General features: G+C 44.0%; 1 protein-coding gene across 1 annotated transcript in view; it reads left to right on the plus strand.

Moving 5' to 3' along the window:
* LOC147688519 (glucagon receptor-like) overlaps window positions 1–23287 on the plus strand; it is a 153415-nt gene that overhangs the window by 92722 nt on the left and 37406 nt on the right. Inside the window, exons 10-11 of the mRNA XM_086939936.1 lie at window positions 8313–8401; window positions 18470–18608. Coding sequence (XP_086796062.1) covers window positions 8313–8401; window positions 18470–18608 — 228 coding nt within the window. The remainder of the gene's footprint in view (window positions 1–8312; window positions 8402–18469; window positions 18609–23287) is intronic.

The raw sequence follows: 23287 nt of genomic DNA on the forward strand, positions 1-23287 counted from the left end.
ATGCTTCCATTAGACAGGGTTAGCATGTGTCCTTTACAACAGAAAAGTGTCTTCCAATTGGAAGGTCATACATTCCAGCTCCTCTGCAAATAGGGGCATTTATTCATTTCTCAGCTCCAGTAAGTTCGGAGCTGGAGTAATAATAATAATAATAATAATAATAATAATAATAATAATAATAATAATAATAAATCAGCTTGTAAAGCACCTGGTTACACTAACTAGTGTGTCCCCGTGCTGCGGCTATTGATGCTGTCAATGGCACACGATAAGAGCAGGTTCAATTTGCCTCTACATCTGAAAGGCGTAAATCCTTGCCACCTTCTCTGCAAAGTAGTCAGCTATCAGGTTGCAAGATTCTACTGCATCGTTACTAGGAGCTGAAGTTCTGGCACGAGATGATATCTCTTTAAAAATTATACTTTAACTATTGTGATTCGCGCCTTTCACTTTACACTTAAAACATCAATAGGCATCGTTTTGGGTCAGTTTGCAGAGCACAGAGCGCATAGAACAAAGCAGCAGGAAGCAGGAGCCGGGAGCTGAGGCCAGGCTGCCGGGCTCCGGAGTGTTGGTGTGCTGCATGAGGCATGTGGTGTGTGGCGGAGAGCCGCTGTGAGGCAAATAATCAGCAGATGACCAAGGAAAAGCCCCCGAATGAGCAGCAGTGTGTGTGAGCCACGGGAGCGCTGCTTGTGACGTCTCAGCCGCGGAGCTGCAGCTAAAGCAGCAGAACCAGAGGGGGGAGAAAGTGAGCCGTAAGAGGTTGGACAAGGAAAGAAAGCCCTCCTGCTGGGCTATGCTATGCTATGCGGGGAGGACAGAAAAGGTGGAGCAAAAGATCTGACTTACCCCAAATTGATAGGAAAGCCCTCCAGTTTTGCAGAGTGTATGTAGAGGTTACAGAGTTTACAGCTCTAATACTACAGCGCTGGTATAAAAGCGAGTGAAGGACAGGATCAACACAGAAAACAAACTGAGTGGCGGAGCTGTCAAGCCCCATACCCCCAACAACCTTGTCACATGCCTTCCACCTGCCCTAGTAAGGAATGTGAGGACAAAGTTAAGACAGAACACGAACTAAGCGGCAGAGCTGTCTAGCCCTATACCCCCACAAGCTTGTCAGCTGCCTTCCACCTGCCCTAGTAAGGATTGGTAGGATTGGGAGGATCATGCAGACACAGTCCTAACTGCATAGAGAAAATACACAGGGGGGAGCAGGGTGAAGGCAGAAGGTATACCACATCACCACATCACCTTGGAGCGAGAGCGAGGTCGCTGTTACTAGCGACTTCAGAGTGACAGCCCAGGCGAGCTCGTGGAAGCGACCCAACTAAACTGGGTGCGGCTAGCGACTGCCAAGTGAGCCCTGCTCTCTGGTTCTTCTATCCCTGCTCACTGCCATATCTCCATCACAATTACGACCTACATTTGGTTGAGTGCGCAAGAGATATAGATATAAATTGTGCCGCAATATGGCATATAAAAAACTGAGATTGCAAACAATTTTTATGAAAAGACTGGGAACCGAACAAGCAAAGAGAAGGAGCACCAGAAAGATGGCCCATTTGGAAACGCTGAAGCGAATCCCGGAATAACTAAATCTTTTATAAAAATAAAACACAAAGGAGCAGGAGAAAACACAATGTAAACAACAAAGAGAGTTAACGAGAGAAGTTGAAATGAAAGTGGTGGTCCCTAAAACTCAACTCAAGCGCAAACCGGATGTGAGGAAACCTCAAACAGTAATTCCAAAAGTGTGAAAGAGTTAAACAGCAAATCTATAAACATAGAATCAGCAAGTTCAGAAGCACATCAAACGCAGCAAACTATAGAATTCGATATTACTTGCCCAGATATAAACATTAAGGATCTGGTTTTCAGTCTTGACCCGGAAAAGGAACAGCCGAAATTCCAGTACAGTACCCCACAAAATCATTTGATCCAGAAGGGTTCTTTCCTCACTCATCAGATTTGTCACTTTTAAAATCTATTGAACCCTCTATTGACTACACATTGGTGCCTAAAGCTCTACTCACACTCCAAAGAATTTTGGAATCAGTCCTCTCCCTTTTAGGGAGCTTTTTAGAAAACTCCGACTGAATGCTGGAAACCCAACTAGGAATGTTAAAATATCTAGTAGGGAAAAAAAGGAGGAAACAACAACTAAAATCACAACCACCTGCAGAAAAAGGAGAAGAACAAACAGAGGAAAGCCTCCTGAAATTAAAAGCCCATCTACCGACTGGAAGTGATTCTTTGTTAAACAAAGAAACAGTAACTCAAACAGGTTGTAGTAAACAAAAAGCAAATAAGGAAACATTTACATAATCAAATGTATTCCCTTAGAAAACTTTTTAAGGGCTCTAATGTGGTCGATGTGATTACTACACCTGTGGCCAAACAAAAAGCAATAGAAACTTCTATGAATTTGTCCGTACACCCCGCCTCAGAAACATCAAAAAAAGAGAGGAGATCAAATGAAACCAGTCAGAAATGAGCAAAGAAAATGGCAACAAGAAGGTTTGCAGAACAGAAGGTCCGGAAGGCAAGATTTCCGAATACTTTACCCACTGATCTTATGAGGAAGGTCAAGATTCAATACTGATCACGGCAAAAAAGGAACAGATCTCTTCAATCAAAATGCAAAGGGTAAACTCCATTCAACTTAACCCTTACGCCCCAAGTTTCATATCTGTAACGACTGAAAGAGAGTTGCCGGCACAAAAGGACACCCAATTACAGGACCTATCGATAGAGAAGACGTCTACTAAGTCGCAGAAGATCCTACCATGCAGCGTGGAAATTACGGATCTATTCCCCTCGTGCAAAGACCCCCTAAATCGAGAGAGAATAAGAAACCTACTTTAAATGATACAACCACTACAGTCACTAGCAAGAAATTGTCACAATTTATTATTTTTTTTTTGCATTTCCAAAGTTTCTTTATTCCATCATGTGCAGCATCGTGAATTTAAACAACGAAAATAACCCCAACGCGTTTTGGCGAACCTTCGCCTTGGTCACGGGTAATCACATTGTCAGTATTCCAAACATTAAATAAAGTTAACACGTGATTTGTGCTCAAAATAAACAAAGGACTTGAGACCTCATTGTCGCGGCCATCTTAGAGTGGAGTACTCATCCATGTGTTTAACGGGTCCACCACATTGTCTTAAATCAAATACGTAATGACAATCCTGTCAACAACTTAAGGAATAGAATTTAGCATATGCAATGCAAAATATCTTAGTATCACCCTCCTTGAGTCAGAAATACGTGCAAAATAATGCAACCTGGTTTTTCAAGGCCTCCCGCCCGCTGACTTACAAAATTAGTAATTGCCACAGCTAGTAAGCGCCGCAGTCACAAGGCTTAACTCTGGTCAAGTATGATACATGATGGTGATACAATGTATCGTTGGATAGTCATACCATTATTGGGTCAATTTAACATATCTGCTATCCCCAGTGGGATTACCAAATTAATGCAGCAGCATAAATGTCACCAACCAAATTAATATATACAATTACAGAGTCAGTTGCCAGAAATACAGTCCCAAGTGAGAGATTCTATCTTTTCGTCAGCTTTGATATCACCAGTCAACACCCAAGTGAGGTTTCTTTCTGTGCTTCAGTGTGCTTCCATTACCTAAGAATAAAAATAAAAAATATGGACCAGTTAGAAATCCGTAAAGATACTAACTCATAGGCCCTAACTAGGTTTCAAAGTCCTTAAACAATAAGTGAAAATGAGTGAGATACGTGAAACCAAATATGAATTGGTTAAAAATTAGCAAAAGCACATATTCAACTGCAGGCTAATACATCTATACAAATTAAAATTACTGATACGTTCAAGTACTGTCACAGTTCTAAATAAGCTGACAAATAGTTCACACTTAGAAATGCACGAGAAGGATTGGGAGTGATCTGTTCTCTGTCTGGGAGAGTGCATTTGCGTAGCCGTGTTGACTACGCGCTGTGAGCCTGAATATATCTATATATCTATATATCTATATATCTATATATCTATATCTATATATATATATATATATATATGAACTCAATCCTGTGTTCACACTTCTTCGAAAAACAGGTACCGACTCCGTGGGATTCCAATCAAGGGTCTTTATTTAACAAGAAAAACGATCAGACGCGTTTCGGCGGACAGGTCCGCCCTGCTCACTACATCTGATTTCACCAAGTGCATACAAAACAAATATAGTGTATACTAAAAACCCATTGGTTCAATGTGAAACAACAAAACTGACATGTGACACCTTAATGGAAATGAAAAAATTACATTTAAATGCAGAGTCATGTTTCCAAAAATTAAAGTAAAACTTCTATTCCTTTCTAAATTAATTGTTTAGTACAATTCATATGCGGTTTTTAGGACTACAAAATAATTATCACAAACGTCGTTTTGCAGTTTATAAAACAATTCTCATTAATGTCCTGAAAAAGAAAACATATCGCAAGGAAAGAAACTTCGGTTTGTGTGTCAGTTGACATAAAAGAAAGAAGAGTTGTCTCGCTATAAGAGCTGACAGCGCATGACTGCTCTGTAATTTTCCACCCATGTTGATGTTTGGGCCTCGTGTTCGTGAAAACAGGTATGGATGCTTATGTGGCGTTTTGCTAAACAAATTCATTTTTTTTAAGAAAATAAACTTTGAGAGATCTTAATTTAATCTAGTGTGGTGTTACAATAACATTGAGTGTCACGGCTAAAAACAAAAGTTATTGGATATGCATGTAGGCCTGTTGGTCACTAACACAAAAGCCTAATAACACAGAAAGGAAACGTTTTTGAAAACTACCCAAACCCAGTCCTTTCTGGTCTCTGGGAAACTCTCTTCTTTGCAAGATTGCATCACGTTTGCACCACACAATGTGGTACATGTATGAAGCAAGACGCTAAGTCAGATTTATGAAGCCACTCAAAGCAGCATTGCCTGGCTTTGCCTGGCTTTGACTGGCTTCATAAATCTGGAGTAAGGCAACGCAGCTCAAATCACTGTGTTGCATTATTCTGCTCAAAGGAGGTGTTCCATGAGCTTTGTGGTCGGTGTTGCCACACAAACTCCATGTTTATGATGCATTCCCAGATTTACCAAACCTGCCGCCTCAGGTGAGGTGCAAAGAGGAGAAATATCATTATTTCTACTTGTGTATTTACTCTTTCCATGTGTGCTGTATTCTGCAGCACACATAGAAAGAGGAAAATGTCTCTTTGGATTGTTTTTGTGCAGAAGGGCTCTGTCCTGCACAAAAAACAATCCTGCCTACAAATCAGGCACCCTTGCACCATGGTGCACTGCCTTGCCTTTGCTTTGCATAGATATGATTTTGTGATTTGTGCAGCCAGCACATCCCAATAACTGATGCTCAGGCAGTACAAGTGGCTCGTAAATGTGTACCCAGTTTATTTATGGTCCGGAAATGGACATATTTTAAGGGCCCATGTTGGGAAAACTTCGAATTATATTACTGATTTTCTGCTAATTCATACTTGCACGCATGTTAAAAATTCCTAAGTAGTGTCACACAAACCTGCCATAATGTGGCCTGTGAAGTTTTTGCTCCAAACTCCTTAAAATGGCACTGGGTGTAGAGAGAGAGTCAGATGTTCAGATAGGCAGAAAGAGGTAGAGAGTTTGAGGTAGAGAAATAGACTAGGGTGAAATGGAGAGAGGAAACAATCACTTTTCCAGAGAGCTTCATTGTAGTTTGTTGTCCTGGGCAATTTCTCACTTTGCCCAAACCGTACAACTTTTCTGCCCATTAGACCCACAAGCTTAGATCCTGCGGTGCAACATGCCATGTTCAGCTTAATGATAAGGGGGCATATGTAGGTAGCCGTTTGCGATTCGCAAACGCCGAAATTCTGCGAATTTCGACGTTTGCGAATGGCAAACGGCGTTTTGAAATGTAGGTGCCACTTAGCAAAATAAGGAATTGCAAAAATTGTGATTCCTTATTTTGCTCATAGCATTTAAGGAATCACAATTTTGCGATTCCTTAAATGCTATGTAGGGGTGCTTTAAAAATTGTGATTTTTGCTTAAGGAATCGCAAAATACCACCTACTTCAAGCAGATGGTATTTTGCGATTTCCTTCAAAAATGCATTTTTTTCTTAATTCAAGGTGCCATGTGGCGCATAGACATGCCCTTGGGGCATGTATGTGTGCCACATGTACTTACAGGCACATTCCAGGGGTGCAACAGGTGTCCTTTGGACACCCTGGCACCCTGGAATTGTGATTCTCAAATTGCGATTTTCACACAGAAAATCTCAATCTGAGAATGTATCCCCATTCATTCCTATGGGTCTTTTGGCCCATAGCAATGAATGGGACACTCATTCCCTAATTGCGATTCGCAATTTGCTAATCGCAAATAAGGAATTTTAGAGATTCGCAAAATAATTGCGAATTTTTACCTACATTCCATTTTGCTATTCTCAAATAGCGATTCCTTAAAAATCGCTATTTGGGAATCGCAAAATGGAAATTACCTACATATCCCCAAGGTGCCTTAGTGAAACTTGACCAATGGCAGCGGTAGCTGCCTCTGTACAGAGAGGTGGGGGGTGGCAGGAGGCGTGATATAAAAAAGAAATATTTACCTTCTTCGCCGCCATCATACATCTCTCCTCAGTCCTCGCAGAGCACTAGAAGCACCCAGTCTCCCAGACTCTTCCAGCCAATCACGACTCTGCAGGAGCAGCGTTGTGATTGGTCTGAGTGGCCGAAATGGCCGCTTGGACAGTAACTGGAAGACTGGGCACCTTCTCCACTGGGCTGTGCAACACATCCCAGTGGAGAACATGCCAAGTGCTCATGACTGTTTGGACGACCCCAGAGGGTCGGCCAAGCCGTCATGTGCACTTAGGGAGTCAAGTCAAGTCAATTAATTTATATAGCGCGCTACATACCCAGAGGGTCTCAAGGCGCTTGAAGAAGGTTGGGGAAATTACATGTCGAATATCAAGGTTTTAAGTTGCTTTCTGAATGCTAGGTGGTTCTGAGTGAGGCGAAGGTGAATGGGAAGTGAGTTCCAGGTTTTAGCTGCCAGGTAGGAAAAGGATCTTCCTCCCATGGTTGTTTTGTTGATGCGAGGTACAGCAGCAAGGGCCTTCTACCTCTGACGTGGAGGAGCTCAGCCCGCCCGACCTGGCTGGAGTCGGAGTCCTACAAAGAAAAAGAAAATGAGAATAGCTTCTTGTTATTATAATTTTATGATTATTTTGCACTGCAGTGGGGCGACGCTCCTCCGCCTTAGCGTAGGAACCACCACTGATCCATGGCCTTCCATTTGGAGAAGACACATCTATTTTGCCCATATATGTCTCTGTATCAGAATTACTCACAACCAGCAGGATTAATCGAAGGAGCAATATGCGGAGTGAAGAGGGGACACTAAAAGAAAACTACTCAGACCTTGTACGACATCAATGCTCACAATGGTCTGGTGTCACTGAAAAAACAGAGCTCAGAGCTAGCAGGTGTCACTAAAAAGAATAGTTGCCTTACCTAATTGGTCACTATAAAAGCAGAACTAATGGCCTTATCCAGTCGCTGTCATCGAAAGAGCAGTAATAACACCAATATCCACAATGTGTCAGTGTAGGAACATTATGCAAGGCCACAGGGATAACACGAAGAGAAGTATTCACAAACAGCAAGTGTGAGAGCAGCCACAATGACAGACAGGATGGGTCCCTGTCAGAATGGTCCAACCAGGTATAGCTCCTGTAGCAATTCTTACAGAAAGCATGCTTCTGTGCCAGGGAAGCACTCTCAGCCGCTGCTAAAAGGTGCCAGTGTACAAGCCACAGTGACGACCAGCCGGTTGCAATGTAAGAGCATCATTTCCATCCTGTACGAGCAGCACACACAGCAAGTATGTGTCTCGGCAACAGCAGCTCTCCTTCCCAGCAGTCATCTCTGCAGGTCACTGTAACTCACAGCAGCCACCTCTACAGGGCAAAGTACCTCCCGACAGCCATCTCGCCAGGTCACTGTACCTCCCAGTCCCCAGCATGTCACTGTAAATGCAGAATCTAGCCACCTTGTGTCTTCAAAAACTGTCATTTACTTGCTTGAGTGCAAGTATCAAAACAAGAGGGAAAGTCCCCTTCTCAGCCACCAGGTGTCACTGTTAGACCAGAACTTCTAACCACAAGTTATAACTGTTGGAGCAACCCCGCTCCACTCAACATAGTTATAGACGGAGCTTTCACTTTCACTCGACTACGCTCGTGTTACTTTAACAGTACTTAATTTGATCCTCTCTTTTTTCAGATCAATTTGGTAATTTTTACAAGGATTTTGAAGGTGATCCTCGCGAAACTGAGAGCCAATCAGAAGGGCTATGCTGACTATAAGCTAAGGTGAGTGTGCCTTGACCTCTGCATCTTAACAACAATAGGACAAAAATTTGCCTGTGCTATAATTTTAAACAGCGTTTGTTTAGATAATTGTTAATAGTGGAACACCTAGATTCCCACCGACGGGGAATGAATTAAAGAAGCATAAATGAATGCTCTGCCAACAACAACGAGCAACGTTTTAATAGTGAAAACTGTCACACAAATCAGTAGATACTGAAGGAACAAATGGATGCACCTGCTATTCCTAAGAGAAAGAGGACAAAACCAGCCACAATTTCTTGAAAAATTGGAAAACAAATGTTACATCAACTTGCACCTTCAATATCTACTCTTAGATGTGATTGACTAGCAGTTCTCCTACTGTAACTGATTTCCCCTGCCATGTACGATTTCACCACTGTTTGCCACTCCTTCCTCATATATTATTATTCATTGATGTTAATTGGTGCTTTCTGACTCCACTAATGTGTTTCATCCTGAAGATGCACCTGGTACCCTATTGAATCGATACATTATTTAACAATATGGATTATTTGGAAAAAAATGAATCCATTCCTAAACCACCTGTGAACAGTGTCAATTTAACGACAGGACAGAGTGGAACATGTTCTAAACCAATTATGTGCACTATTCGTTTACACACACGACTGGAACTTACTGTTGCCTTTCACTGTGTGAAAAGGTTACTGTCTTTACTGGTTTACTTCACAGGAGCACTGAGCACCTTAACCTTTTGCACAAAGAATGAGTGATTTTTTTCGATATTAAAACGTTGCTCATGGATGTTGGCAGAGGTTTCATTTATTTTTCTTTGATTCATTCTCCCTCAGTGGGAATCGAAGGGTTTTACTGCTGGTACCTCTCTAAACAAACATTGTTTAAAGGCATACCACCTGTGGCGTTGTTATATATGACTCTTGCTTCATTGTGGTTGAATGGGCAGCTCCTGTTTGGTGTACTCTCCATTTAGGTAAGCACTTGATATGACACATGCGTGTGTTCTTATGAAGTTTCAAACAACGCGAATAACTTCTTTCACTTTCTGGCGAAGAATAGCACACCCCTCCCATCCGCTCGCCACCAGCCCCAGTGATCTTAAAATCATTTATTCATACAACAGAATAATGGTTACCGTCACCTAGAAAAAATACCGAACTGAACATATTTGCTTACACATTTCTGTGAAATAATACACATTTATGGATAGGGGATTAATGGTGATTTTCTTGTCTATTTCTCACAAGTGATATATGTGAGGGACAACATTATTAGCAAACAAACACTTTTTCAACTCCCTTCCCTTTCACGTAGCAACCCTGGGTGAATCTGAAAGACACACGACATACCAAGAGCGAGATAACATGCTAAGTGCCTTTTTAAGTCCATGCACATTCTTCAAACAGCGTTAGATTTATATACTCATTTCTCAGCAAATCAAAAACATTTCGAAACGTACATATTCGCAGCAACTTTGTAGTTACTGTTACTTTTCACTTACCCTGCAAATCTATGTTTGCATTGCTGGCACACTTTGTGCTGTTGGATTGACCTTCACCAAATTTGTCACACGGTTAGGAGATTCAGCGGAGGCCCTGTGTGTCACGTTTCATTCTGGTTTGTCCACGGGAGCTTGGTGGATATTGGGAGGGGGGCGGGGTGGAAAAGAGGAAGAGAGTAAAACAAATTATTAGGAGAATAAAAATGATAAAGACGTATTTCCTGGACATTTTCGGTTCCAGTGGAATCTTTATTCTCCATTGCAGCAAAAAGTGATGCTCAGATTTACAGCCAAATTATTCAGATCCTTACTGCATGCTCTTTGAGACTGCTGCGGTCTCCCCATACTGTTGCTTAAAAAATCATATATATATATATATATATCCAAGAAAGACTCGTCCCAATCTCCAACACTGCCAGATCCCGCGCAGTCCTGGAAAAACGAAGAGAGGAACCCAGAGATGGTGCCAAACAAGTGTGTTTTATTGAAGCTCAATCTCGCTCAGCATGTCCGCCATTACGCGTTTCGACAGTATCCACTGTCTTGATCACATGATGTGATCGCAAAGTTACATGGGAATTTATCCTTCTTTTCACTGACACAAAAGGTGGACTAAGTTTTAACCACCACATTCAAAAATAACATGCTTCCAAAAAGGTACATGGAAACTAACAAAGGACTATAACATTAATATATAGCCCAGCTTTGTCTTAAATACAACCCATAGTGGGTGAATAAACTGAAGTATATACATATATGGGCAAATACGCAAATAAATAAACATGTATACAAAACTTCATCAATATATACATATAAATATATAAATATATAGATCATAAAAACCAGATGTTAATTTCATGAGAAAATATATCCCAAGTGGGAATTTCCAATAAAGTTTCACATGCTATATGTAAACAGAATCCTATGTAAACATACACAATTCATAACGTTAAATTCCCATAATGCAACAAGGACCAGCCATCATCGCAAAAGTGCAAATAAAGAATATTTAAAGTGTTGAGTGCAGATAAATTATATCTAAACGTTTAAAAAGGGAAGAGCCCCTCCCTGCTTGAATTCATTAGACTGACAGATGTTAACACACAGCTCTAACCGGAAATGCAAAACAATTCTATTGACCTTAAATTCTTACTTATTATTCTCAGAACAGTGCTATGCAATTACTAAACAGTATATTCAATCCTAACTCGGGTACAGCTACAGAACATATACGAATTGGAACTATAAACAGGTGTATAAGTCCTCACTGGCGTTAAGACCTCCAGGAGTACGACTATTAAGTTCCAAAATATACCGAGTTTCAAGGACCCTGAGTAGCCCTTCCCTATTTCCACCTCTTTTGAGGGGTGGCACACAGTCTATAACAAAATAGGTAAGGTGTTTGCGATCACTCCCATGCACCGCCTGAAAATGACGTGCCACCGGGTAGGCTTGTTCGTTGTTGGAGATTGCCCTTATTGAAGTGCCATATATATATATATATATATATATATATATATATATTATATATATATATATATATATATATATATATATATATATATATATATATATATATATATATATATTCCACAACACCACTTCACCAGACAGCCGAACACAACGGCGGGTGCACTCGTAGATGACAGGTGAGTTTGTCTTGTTCCACAACAACTCCAAAACTCGGAGCACACACGGGGTCTTCAAGACGAATTATTTTGCAAATGCATTTCGGTCATTACCTTCTTCAGTGCTATAAATCATTTGTAAAATGTGCACAGTTCAGACTCTCCAAAATATACACCCATTGGTCTCAATGTCCCATAATTCACCATCAGTCATAGATGTATCGCATTATTCCAATTGGCAGCCATTATCAATCCTTTTCCGTCTGTGCGTGTCACCCTCGCCAGCCGCTGATAGTAATAGGCGCAGAACCTGCAGATGCCTCTCATGGTCGCGACATCTCAGACCTGATGGTCAGCGTCCCCTCACAACGACAGAAACTGGCTTCTGCGCACTAGAATATACAGCACAGAGCAATGGGCCATCCTAGTTCGGCCATTTTTTATATGTAGCAGGAACACAACCCTAACATGTTCAAGTGCTTTACTTAAGCACCAGTTAAATTATACAGGGAAACATGATTTTTTTTATTGGGCACAGAAAGATTATGGATTGTGGGTGGCGAAAGGACAACCGAATCCTTAAATCAGATTTATGTGTTCCTTGGTAAATCTGTAGCAACATATGGCAACATATTTCGCTGCCTTACATTACTCTGTGCCAAGAAGGAGTTTCATGGGGAGAGTGGGTGTTCCCACACATCCACCCATCTAATTTGGCACAATCCCAGATTTACCAAGTCAGGTAAACCTGGGAATGTGTCAAAATGCTATGACTTACCGATGGAGGCAGAACAAGGAGAACTATCTCAATTTTTCCTCCTTTGTTCCTCTTTCTAAGTACTTAGAAAGAGGAAAGCACCTCTAAGAATTGTTTTTGTGCAGGAAGGTGTTCCTTCCTGCACAAAATATTCCTGCCTGCAATGTAGACACCCTTGCACCATGATAGAAGGGGTGTCTGCATTGGTACTGAGCTGTACTGAGAACGCCAGCACAACGATAAAGCAAGGATGCACCATATCTTGAGAGCTATGGCACATTCCTGCCTCTCCAGTTGATGTAGCACACTGAAGCAAGTTGTCTTGATGGATTGCTCCGCATTAATTTTTGATAAATCTGGGCCTAAGTGAGTTATCCATAATCACAGGATGTTGAGCTGATGCCGAGACATGAATCTGGTTCCCCAGTTACAAAGTTGGCAGCTACGAGTTACATCACATCCTCTCTCCTGGCTGCCCTCACTGTGAGAGGCAGCATTTTTCATGCACGCTGTGCGCACTTCCGCCTAAAAAATAATCCCCTTCAGTGCCTGAGCTTGTGGGTCAATGTTTTTTTTTTCTATTTAGATGAAACATAAATTTTTCCTTTTACAAACATTTTCACTTTTTTCTACTTTTGCAATTTCTTGGCAGCTCCTCACACACTGTTACTGAGTGTGAGAAGTTGGCCAGGTATAGGATGTTCACTAATTAAAGTGGGCACCTTGCACCAGTCCAAACAACCCTTATGGTGATTTAAGAGGTTTAGGATAACCGTAGAAAGCTATCCAAGTGGTGTCTGTCGTGAAGAGACTTCAGGCTTTTTCTTTAAGGAATGTTAAGCAGCTTGTTTTACCAGAATGCAATCTTATTGTATTGGTTAAATGAAAGGAGAACCACACAGTAGCTATAAATTATGTATTTATTATTATAACACACCTTAAATACCTCACTGTGTCTGCTACACGCCAAAAAACACAAAGCACACAACACTATAGCACAGAAACAAACGTAAGTAGCACTAATACACAGTGGGTTCTAGGGGGAGACCAAACCATATGCTAAAATAATGGTATAAGAACCACAACTCGAGTCAAGACCGTGTCTAGAGGGTGTAGAATGGCTGGGACCCTAAGGAACCACCCAAGGTGAGTAAGGAGGGACCCCATGGAAGATGGCTGCAGTGTGAGAACACAACTGTGTGCTACGTACAATTCAATGGGAGAGTCGTGGTTGCACTTTTAGTGTTTAAGGACCCTTCACTGTGGAATACGAGGAAACCCTTTGGAACATAGAAGGTTTGAGAGCCACCCCACCCTTGGACACCAAAGTACCAGAGTTAGGGCATTGGGCTAAAGTGGCGTCGGAAACCGTTGTCGATCTCAATGGGAGTCTTCAAAGAAATGCCACTGCTGGAAAAGATAAAGTGTCCGGTGGAACCCACAGGTGGATTCTTGAAGGAAGGAACCTGAAAGCAGAGGGGACAGATTCTGGGTCACTTAGGAATGACCAGGGGCTCGGTATACAAATGCCCACTGATGTAGACTGCTTCAGTTGTGAAGTTGGAGACCTTGACTCTGCAGCCCGAGGGACCAGGAGATGACAACTAGGAGTCGGATGTGAGCTGTCTCATGAAGGATGCCGAGTGCTGAGGTGTCAGTGTCTGGCAGGAGCACCAACAAGCCTTGGCAGCGGCAACCGACGAAGAAGGTCGAGGAAGGTCACGGTCTAGTTCAGCAAGAACCATGAGACTGACCACAGCAAGGTGAGTCAGGGCAGGCCTGGAGCAACCAGGGGAGCCCAAGAAAATCAGTGTTGTTCCTCAGATGTACCCAAAGGCCGAAGGCACAGGAGTCGCAAGAAGACCTCTAACAGTTTCCCAAAACACAAGCTTGCATTGCACAGGGTATGAGGAGGCCAAAGTCCTTTGTACAAAATGTGTGCAAAGGTTAAGACTATCAATAGCCCAATGCACTTAGTTGGGGAATACTAACAAGCATATGCACTTGCAAATGTCCACGGTGCAGAGGGGTTCAGGTTATGCTGACCCCACGAGGGATACTGGCCTCAAACTTAGTGATACAGCAGCACAACCTCAAGGAACATAAAAATTCACCTCCTGTGTTGCTGGAACCTTCTGAGTTTGCAGGAGCTCAGGATCAGCAGACCGTACAGTGGCTTTACGGTGCCTGTGAATGTAGGGGAGTGACTCCATCACCCCAAGGGAGACACTTCAGTTGTCCTTGATACTTCACAAATCCTGCACGTAGCGTGTATGGGACACAGGCACAGACAATGCTTTAGACGGAGAGGGAGATGAAGTCAGGCCCAGTAGCAGTACAGCAAAGTCCAGAGTGTCCAGACAGTCGAAGGTCAGTGGTTTCTTGATCAGATTCTTGTCCATGTCGAATCCAGGGTCCTACAGCCAGATAAGCCCTTTTGTACCCAAGGGAGAGGGTTGGACAAATTCAGGGGACCCTCCAAGGGGAGGGTCAGGACAGTGGTAGGATACTCACCTGTCCTTTGTCCAGTTTTGCACCAGAGCAAGGGCCAACGGCTCCCAGGACTGGTTTGAACTAGACTATGCACAGGGACACCAAGTGTGCCCCAGATACAGACTTTCAGGCACTTTGGAAGTGCACCCACCCAGACCCAATACACTAAATCCTGTCTGGGAGGTGGTCACAGCTCCCTGTGACAGGATACCTATTGTCCTGCCTTTCCCTGCTCAAGCTTGGCTCAGCAGCAGGAGGGCAGAAATGTGTCTCTGGTCAGCGGCAACCATTTTGTGCTGTCCAGGTCGAGAAGGCTGGTGCTGGGAAGACCAGTCACCGCGTGAAGCTTGCTTCAGAAGGGTGGAATCATACCTTCCTCTCTGGTTACTGGTGTGGCAGGTATGATTTGAAGGTTTTTGATACCAAACACAACATGTTTTGTTGCAGCTGTTTTCGAGATAGCATTTTACGCTAGAATATAATGCACCTCTACCTATTTGTCTGGCTGTGTCAATGACAACCCGGGAGAATAGTTTCCGAAGGCTGCAGAGGGGCTCTGCTCATGCAGGGGTACCCTCTCACGTAAAACCCAGCACCCTGGCCTTCAGGATTGTCAAGGTCTGTTAGAGGGGTGACTGATAGGTTGTAAGTGTAGTGATCTAAAGATATAGTAAACCTATATCTAAAGTAAGTGGTGCATGCACCATCTTACACAGGCTGCAATGGCAGGCCTGTAGTTCCATTTTGTATGGACTCATATGGGTGGCATTATACATGCTTCAGCGCCCATGAGAGGCCTCTGGGATACCTATTCCCTGGGTTCATGGGTACCCTATACAAGGGACTGACAAGAGTACCCCAGTATCCAATCTAGAGTGTACCTAAGTACATGCATAACAGTTTTAAGGAGAAAACAGATAGACTGGGGTCCTGATTAGCAGGATCCTAGTCACACTAGTCAAAACAGTGTAACATCAAGCAAAAAGTGGGGGTTACCATAAGAAGCCGGCCCAACTTTCCTACACTGAGGTGCTCACTTCTACTAGCATGTGGGCACTGCTGTGTGTGGCAATCTTTAGATGGGATGTCTTAATTCCATCAATACAAAAGAATATTTGAAAACCATCTTAAAGATTGCAAAACGCCGGTGTGTATGCTTACACATGTATTGGTGATCATCTTTGAATGCTTCTTGTTATGTTTTATGAAAAAACATTATAAGGTAGCTGCTTTATGTGTGCCTATATTCACACGCCAAAGACTGTGATCTTTGAAAAGTTTTTCTTATGCTGTATTGTTCAGAAACTGCACAACTGCATCACATTCACATTGGACAAAAGCTAAGACAATTTCTAAAAAAAATACAGCTAAAGTGACTTGGTTTCAAATTAAAACTCGGGCACTGCTGGGGCAGGTAAGAGCGGCGGGGGTAAGTTGACAGATGACAGAATAGGATAAATAAATAACCACTTACCTTGCGATGATGCAGTCAGTGCAAGATAAGTGGTTTTATTTTTTTTCCCAATACCGTCATCTGTCAAATCCTTCCCTGTCCCGCCCCATCAACCCACTGCTTTTACCTTCACCAGCCATGCCCGTTAAAATTTAAAAGCTCCTAAAATGTGCTCTGCTACACAAATCTACAGCTTACGTTGTTGGCACTGATATATTCGGTGGGCAGGACATATTCCTGCATTTGTAATAGACTACCCTGTCCACCAAACTCTAAATCAGGCCCCGTAAGTCCTAAAATATAAAGGAGTAAGCACCTCATAGCTTATCTGTCTTTCTTATGAAGTCTAACCCAAGGCCTTTAGTGTTAAGACTGACTGTGTGCACTGGAAAGCAGCTTCAAGAGTGCTTCTCTGGATGTTTTTTTGATAGCACTGCAAAAAACAAAAAAAACAGGAATGGCAGAGCCTAGTTCTGCCACTGGATTGCATTATTCACTTTTCATAATAGAAATTAGAGTCACAGCTGAAAGCACAGCAGGTGGGCAGTAGGTCAGGCACTTGTCAGAGTACTGTTACCTTTTCAAGTGAAGTGATGCGGCAGCCAGAAGATGCTACAGGCATTGCACCTTCCATGGGTGAGAGAGCAGAAGGAAGGGAAGAAAAACATTACTTCTCATTTGTACTAGTATATTACAAACAGGTAGCGATGGAAATTTTTCACTATATGAATGTTCCGAAATCCGAAAGCAACTTTAAAAAGAAAATACAGAATTTAAGTGATTGTAATAATAATTGTTTGCCGGAACAAAAAGCAGAAACCCCAAATTCCTGTTCTTTTCTTTTATCTCTAACTTGTAAACTGCTTATGACAAATGAGGACAAAAATAAAATAAAAAATAATTGTTTGCCACATGTATTCCTTGAACTCTCCCACCATAGCGAGTTTCTGTCTTTCGCCCTAATAAAAAATGGTCAAAGAAGTAAGGAGGTGGTAACATGTAAGATGTTTGAAATCCTCAAACATTTCTTCATTATTGCAGACATAGGGCTCGATTCCGATCCGGTAAAAAAATCCACCGTACGATTCGTATTCGTAGCCCTTTCCGTACGAACCGTACCCGTCCGTCCGAGTCGCGTAGTACGATCCGCATTCCGTGAATCCGTCCGAATCGTCGCGATCCGTACGTATTGCAAGGCTGAGACTGTGAACCGTACGACTAGTACACACGCCGTACGACCCGACGAGTACGATCCGGCCTGGGGAATCAGGACTCGATTCGTACAGTCCACGTCAGGTAAGGGTGATTCGTACGGAAAAGCGCACGATTACATACACCCCGTACAGCGCGTACACCCCCATGATTGCAGGGGTACGAGCCGTACCCCCATTGTACGATCGGTGTACGATCAGTGTACGAGCTGTACCCCATGTACGATCGGTGTACGATCAGTGTACGAGCCATACCCCATGTACGATCGGTGTACGATCAGTGTACGAGCCGTACCCCATGTACGATCGGTGTACGATCAGTGTACGAGCCGTACCCCATGTACGATCGGTGTACGATCAGTGAACGAGCCGTACCCCATGTACGATCGGTGTACGAGCCGTACCCCATGTACGATCGGTGTACTTACATGGGGTACGGCTCGTACACTGATCATACATGGGGTACGGCTCGTACACTGATCGTACAATGGGGGTACGGCTCGTACATGATCGTACACCGATCGTACAATGGGGGTACGGCTCGTACACCCCATGATCACAGGGGTACGGTGCGTACCCCTGCGAACATGAGGGGTACGCACCGTACCCGGGGGGCCGTTCCGTACCTTTTTCGGCACGAACTCTGCTTTTACGGCTGTTTTCAGGTCCCGTAGAAAAAGGGTCGTACTGTGCGTACCCGACACGTATCGTACTTGCTGGGTCGTAAAAACCAGCCGGGAACCGTACAGATATCGCGTACAGCAGGTTCCAAGGGAGAATCGTACGGAGATTAGAGTCGTACGGTGTCTTGTACGACTCGTACGGAGTACGGCTCCTGGTACGAATCGTACTTCGTCGTACGTACGGGATGCTTACGGGTATGATTCGTACGGGGAGAAAACGCTCCGTACGACGATTCTGAGCACTTTTTACCGGATCGGAATCGACCCCATAGTGTTAAGATACCCCCAACAGTCTGGATTCCAGATCTCCAGCTCAATAACAGGATGTTGTTTTTTCTCTCTCAGGCTGGCAAAAGCAACTCTCACGCTCATACCACTCTTCGGGATCCATGAAGTGGTTTTCATCTTTGCTACAGATGAGCAGACAACGGGTGTACTGCGCTACATCAAAGTCTTCGTCACCCTGTTTCTCAACTCCTTTCAGGTAAGACGAGACAGTCCAACAATGAGATGAGCACAGAATTTCCCTTGCAATGGGCAACTGAGGATTGATAATAGAGAATTGTGACTCTTACAGAGTAGGTCATTTCAATAGGTCTGGAAATCAAACAGGGATATTAGTAAACAGAACATTATGCCAGATGGATTATCTGTTGGCCTCACCCCTATGGGAAGAGAGTCACCCCCACCAAAATAGGGTAGAGATCTGAAGGCTATTGTCCTGTTTACTCTTCTCTTATTTGTCTGGCTATCTAATATCACACCACAGTGGCCCCAAAATAGCTCTAGAGCCAATGTTCCCAGCTGTGTCTACAAATGGTTTATCAATGCTCACCTAAGATCCTGTACATATTTACTGTTATTCCCCATTCTTTACAAAAACCTATCAACATTAGTCACAATGTAGACCATTAAAAAACCTATTTTTTCAAAAAGCCACAGACAAAAGTATGTCAGTCACAACAACTGACAGTGTATCAAAGCTTACTAGAGAAGTTGTATTACCAAATGCTCTCCATAGCAGTCTCAACTCTTGGAAGATTGACAGCAAAACAACATCAGAAGAAAATGCTGAAAAGAAGGAAAGAACATTCCAGGCGACTAAGAAAACATGTAAACCAGATGTTAGACCTGCCATCCTTGGTGTAGTCTTTCCCTAAACCCATGCCTTCACTTCTTCTGTATTCTCAATTTCGTTTTTGTTGGCATTTAGACTCTGTGCATGTTACCACTGCTAATCAGTGCTGAAGTGCTGTCCTTCCTTCCTAAAACATGGTACAATTGGCTTACGCCTAATTGGCATCTTTAATTTACTTATGCTTCCCTGGTATATGCTACTCCCTGGACCAAATGCCTGTGAAATTAAATGATACCAGAAGGCCTCCAGCACTCTTTGTTCCACCCACTTAAGTAGCACTTTAAAGCATGTCTCAGGCCTGCCATTACAGCCTGAAGTGCAATTTTAAAACTGACAATTCGACCTGGAAAAATAAAACTTATGTCAGGTCTAAACCTACCTTTTTAATACAAAAAGTCACCTGTATGGTAGGACCTTAAGGCCCGTAGGACAAGATGCATTGTATTTAAAAAAAATAGGAAAGGTGGGTTTAAGTTTTACAGTCCTGGTAGTGAAAAACTTCCAAATTCGTTTTTCAACACTGTAAGGCCTATCACATTTAAGTGCTAACTTTTGATTGGGAGTGGGGAAAAATATCATGTTTGGAATCAAATGAATTGTAATTTAAAATCTTTTTTAATGGCGAAGTCAGATTTTAAGTCGCAATTCTAAAAATTCCACTTTTAGAAAGTTGGTGTTTTCTTACCCTAACCATTTGGTGCCTACTGCCAGTGTTCTGTGTCGTATGACTGTGGATGCCTCTGCTACTGGGTTCTGTGTATTCTAAAGGGGACTACATGTTAACAAGATGGGCCATCCTCTCAGGATGGCTGGGGGTGGAGCTTTTCTCTGCCCCACGTATACTTTAAGGAGCTTGCCTCTGCTCACACAAAGAAACCCAATACTTTTGTCACCCCATACTTCTTGGAGCCTTGACAGAGGAAAAAAATTAACTTTTCAGAACCAGTTGTGGGGGTAGCCAAGATGTTCCCCCAAGATGTTTGTTTTACTCCTGAGGCGGAAGCCGGGAGGTGTGCTGAGTGAACTGCTGAATTGTGTGTGTGTACCCTCATGTTGGTTGTGTTCACGGATTTTATTGTGGCGCTTCCAATATTTTAACTGATTCTCTTTTACTCACGGCCAAATTGTTATTTTGCACTCTGCCACCATCAAGGCAGTTTTAATCCTCCATTTCCCGCACACACGGTTTTCAGCCGATTCAGTCGCTGAGTTCCTCGGTCCCGGGCTGCGCAAATCTGCAGCGGCCATCTTGGATGGGACACCTCTCACTCGGCACTCTAGTTGCCAGTACATAAGGAGCTCTAGTGAGGCAGGCACGAGATTGCTGTTTGTTTTACGCTTGAGGCGGAAGCCGGGAGGTGTGCTGAGTGAACTGCTGAATTGTGTGTGTGTGTGTGTACCCTCATGTTGGTTGTGTTCACGGATTTTATCGTGGCGCTTCCAATATTTTAACTGATTCTCTTTTACTCACGGCCAAATTGTTATTTTGCACTCTGCCACCATCAAGGCAGTTTTAATCCTCCATTTCCCGCACCCACGGATCTCAGCCGATTCAGTTGCTGAGTTCCTCGGTCCCGGGGTGCGCAAATCGGCAGCGGCCATCTTGGGTGGGACACCTCTCACTCAGCACTCTAGTCGCCAGTACATAAGGATACGTGCATGACTCAGCACTGCGGATGCGATCAGGGGACGCGCCGCAGTCGCGCCAGAGTCGCGCCAGAGTCGCGCCAGAGTCCAGCCCGTCTGCGCCCGTCAGCGACAAGGAAGCGCCAGGGGCCAGGGAGGCTGGCCCTATACACATTCAAGCTCCAGGTGAACCATTGTATACCATATCCGCCTTAAAAGCCCTCAAACCTCCTTGGCAGTCTTGCCATTACACTTATGCTCTGAACCTGCTCCTGAATATCTCTGACTGAGGATGTAACAAGAGAGGTAATCAGTATAACCTTCCAGACACCATCCATAAGCGGGTAGCCCCTAAGAGGCCAGGTCTCCCCCCTTCCTCTAATTATTCAGGTTTTCTTATCAATACCCGCTCATTAGTTAAAAACAATGTCACTTTCAGGGAATTCATTTTGGGAAAAACCCCCACCTGGGTCTTTATTACTGAAACTTGGGCTACGGACTCCTCTGAGCCCGACCTAACAAATGCGGTTCCGGAAGGCTATGCCATGGCCAGAATGGATAGAGTTGGTCGTATGGGAGGGGGGCTGGAGATTCTGTATCACTGCTCGACAAGATGTAGAATCGATCACCTGTCCTCCCCATCTGCCCCTTCCAGGCCTTGTACTTTGCCTAAAACCCCTCCCCCGCTGTGTCCTTTACTGGGATCATGATCTATAGGCCCCTGGGCCCCAGGTCCGCTTTCAGTCTTGAACTTCTTAAGACCTTGGAACCCTACATAGACAGACCCAACTTCACTATTCTTGGGGACTTCAATTTTCATTTGGAGAACTCCAATTCCTCTGATACTGCCCACCTGCTGGACGCCCTTGCCTCCTGTGGATTTCCTCATGTAGTGGGGAGTCCGACCCACCTAGCTGGGCACACTCTGGACGGGGTTTTCACCAACGATCCCTGGCTTCAGATTGGTTTTCCCCTCCCCCTGTCTTGGTCGGACCATCTGGCCGTTCCCCTCGACCTTGTTCTTCCCCCCTCTACTGTGCCCCAGTTGGATATCAACAAGTGGGAATCGAGGAGGAACTTCAGGGGATTAAACAACGATACACTTATCCCCTTCATGTCCAATATCAAGCCTCTGTTAGGAAGTGATGCCAATGCTGCAGCCCTTGATCTGTCAAACACTCTGGCAGGTGCCGTTGAATCCCTAGCACCGGCTAAGCAACACTACTCTGCCAGGAAACGGCCCTCTGCCCCCTGGTTTTCAGACTCCCTTAGGGTCCTTAGACAGTAATGTAGGAAACAAGAAAGACTTTGGAGGCTACACCTGGACCCATTGAGAAGGACAAACACAAAAGATTTCTCAACGGCTATAAAGCTGCGGTTTTGGCAGAAAAGAAGGCGTATTTCGCCAAACTGACTGCTTCACTCAGCTCCTCTAGAGAGCTGTTTAAAATAGTTGACACCCTGTCCCTCCTTCAGTCGCCTGATCCTATAGTCGCCTTCCAAGAACTGTGTGATCAGATTTCCACCTTCTTCCATACTAAGATCATGGACATCTACACAGACTTGGAAGCTCTCAACCTTAGCCCTGCGAGCCCCGTCTCGCTTGTCGTACCTCCTTTGGAAAATCAGATGCCCGAACCCCGTTGCCTCTTCACTCACTTTCCCCTCCTCACTCCTGAGCTTCTTAGTTCACTCCTAGACAAACTTAAGTCCGGATCCCCGCTAGACCCCTGTCCTCTGAAAATTCTCAAAGAGTGCAGGGAGGTAATATTACCCCCCCTTGCTGAGGTCATGAATCTAGCAACCTCGGAATAGTCTATCCCCTTCCTTGGAAACTGGCCATTGTCAAGCCCCCACTGAGGAAACCTACTCTGGACCCTGGGACATTGAAAAACTTCCGCCTCATTTCTCTCCTCCCTGCCCCTGCCAAGTTACTAGAGGCACACCTTAATAATCATCTGAGTGCCTTTCTGGACAGCTCCAGCTCTTTGGATCCATCTCAGCATGACTTCCGGAAGGCTCACAGCACTGAGTCGGCGCTCACAGTGGTTGTCAACAGTATCCGCACTAAGGTCGACAGTGGCCAGATTGCTTTACTGGTGCTGTTAGACCTTACTGCGGCCTTCGACACCCTGTCCCCTTCCATTTTAGCTAGTCGCCTCAGTAAGTTGGGAGTGGCCAGTCCAGCTCTCAGCCTCCTAACATCCTTCCTTGACCAGCGGAAGCAAAGGGTGAAGCTGGGCGATTTTCTCTTGCCAGTCAAACCTGTGAAGTGTGGGGTCCCCCAGGGCTCCTCCCTGAGCCCCATGCTCTTTAACATCTATGTGGCCCCACTCGCCAGGCGTGTAAGATCCTTTGGACTGGAAGCTCTTTCCTACGCCGACGACACCTAGATTGTG

Source organism: Lissotriton vulgaris, chromosome 10, assembly GCF_964263255.1.
Source record: "Lissotriton vulgaris chromosome 10, aLisVul1.2, whole genome shotgun sequence".
In the NCBI taxonomy this organism is placed as follows: Eukaryota; Metazoa; Chordata; class Amphibia; order Caudata; family Salamandridae; genus Lissotriton; species Lissotriton vulgaris.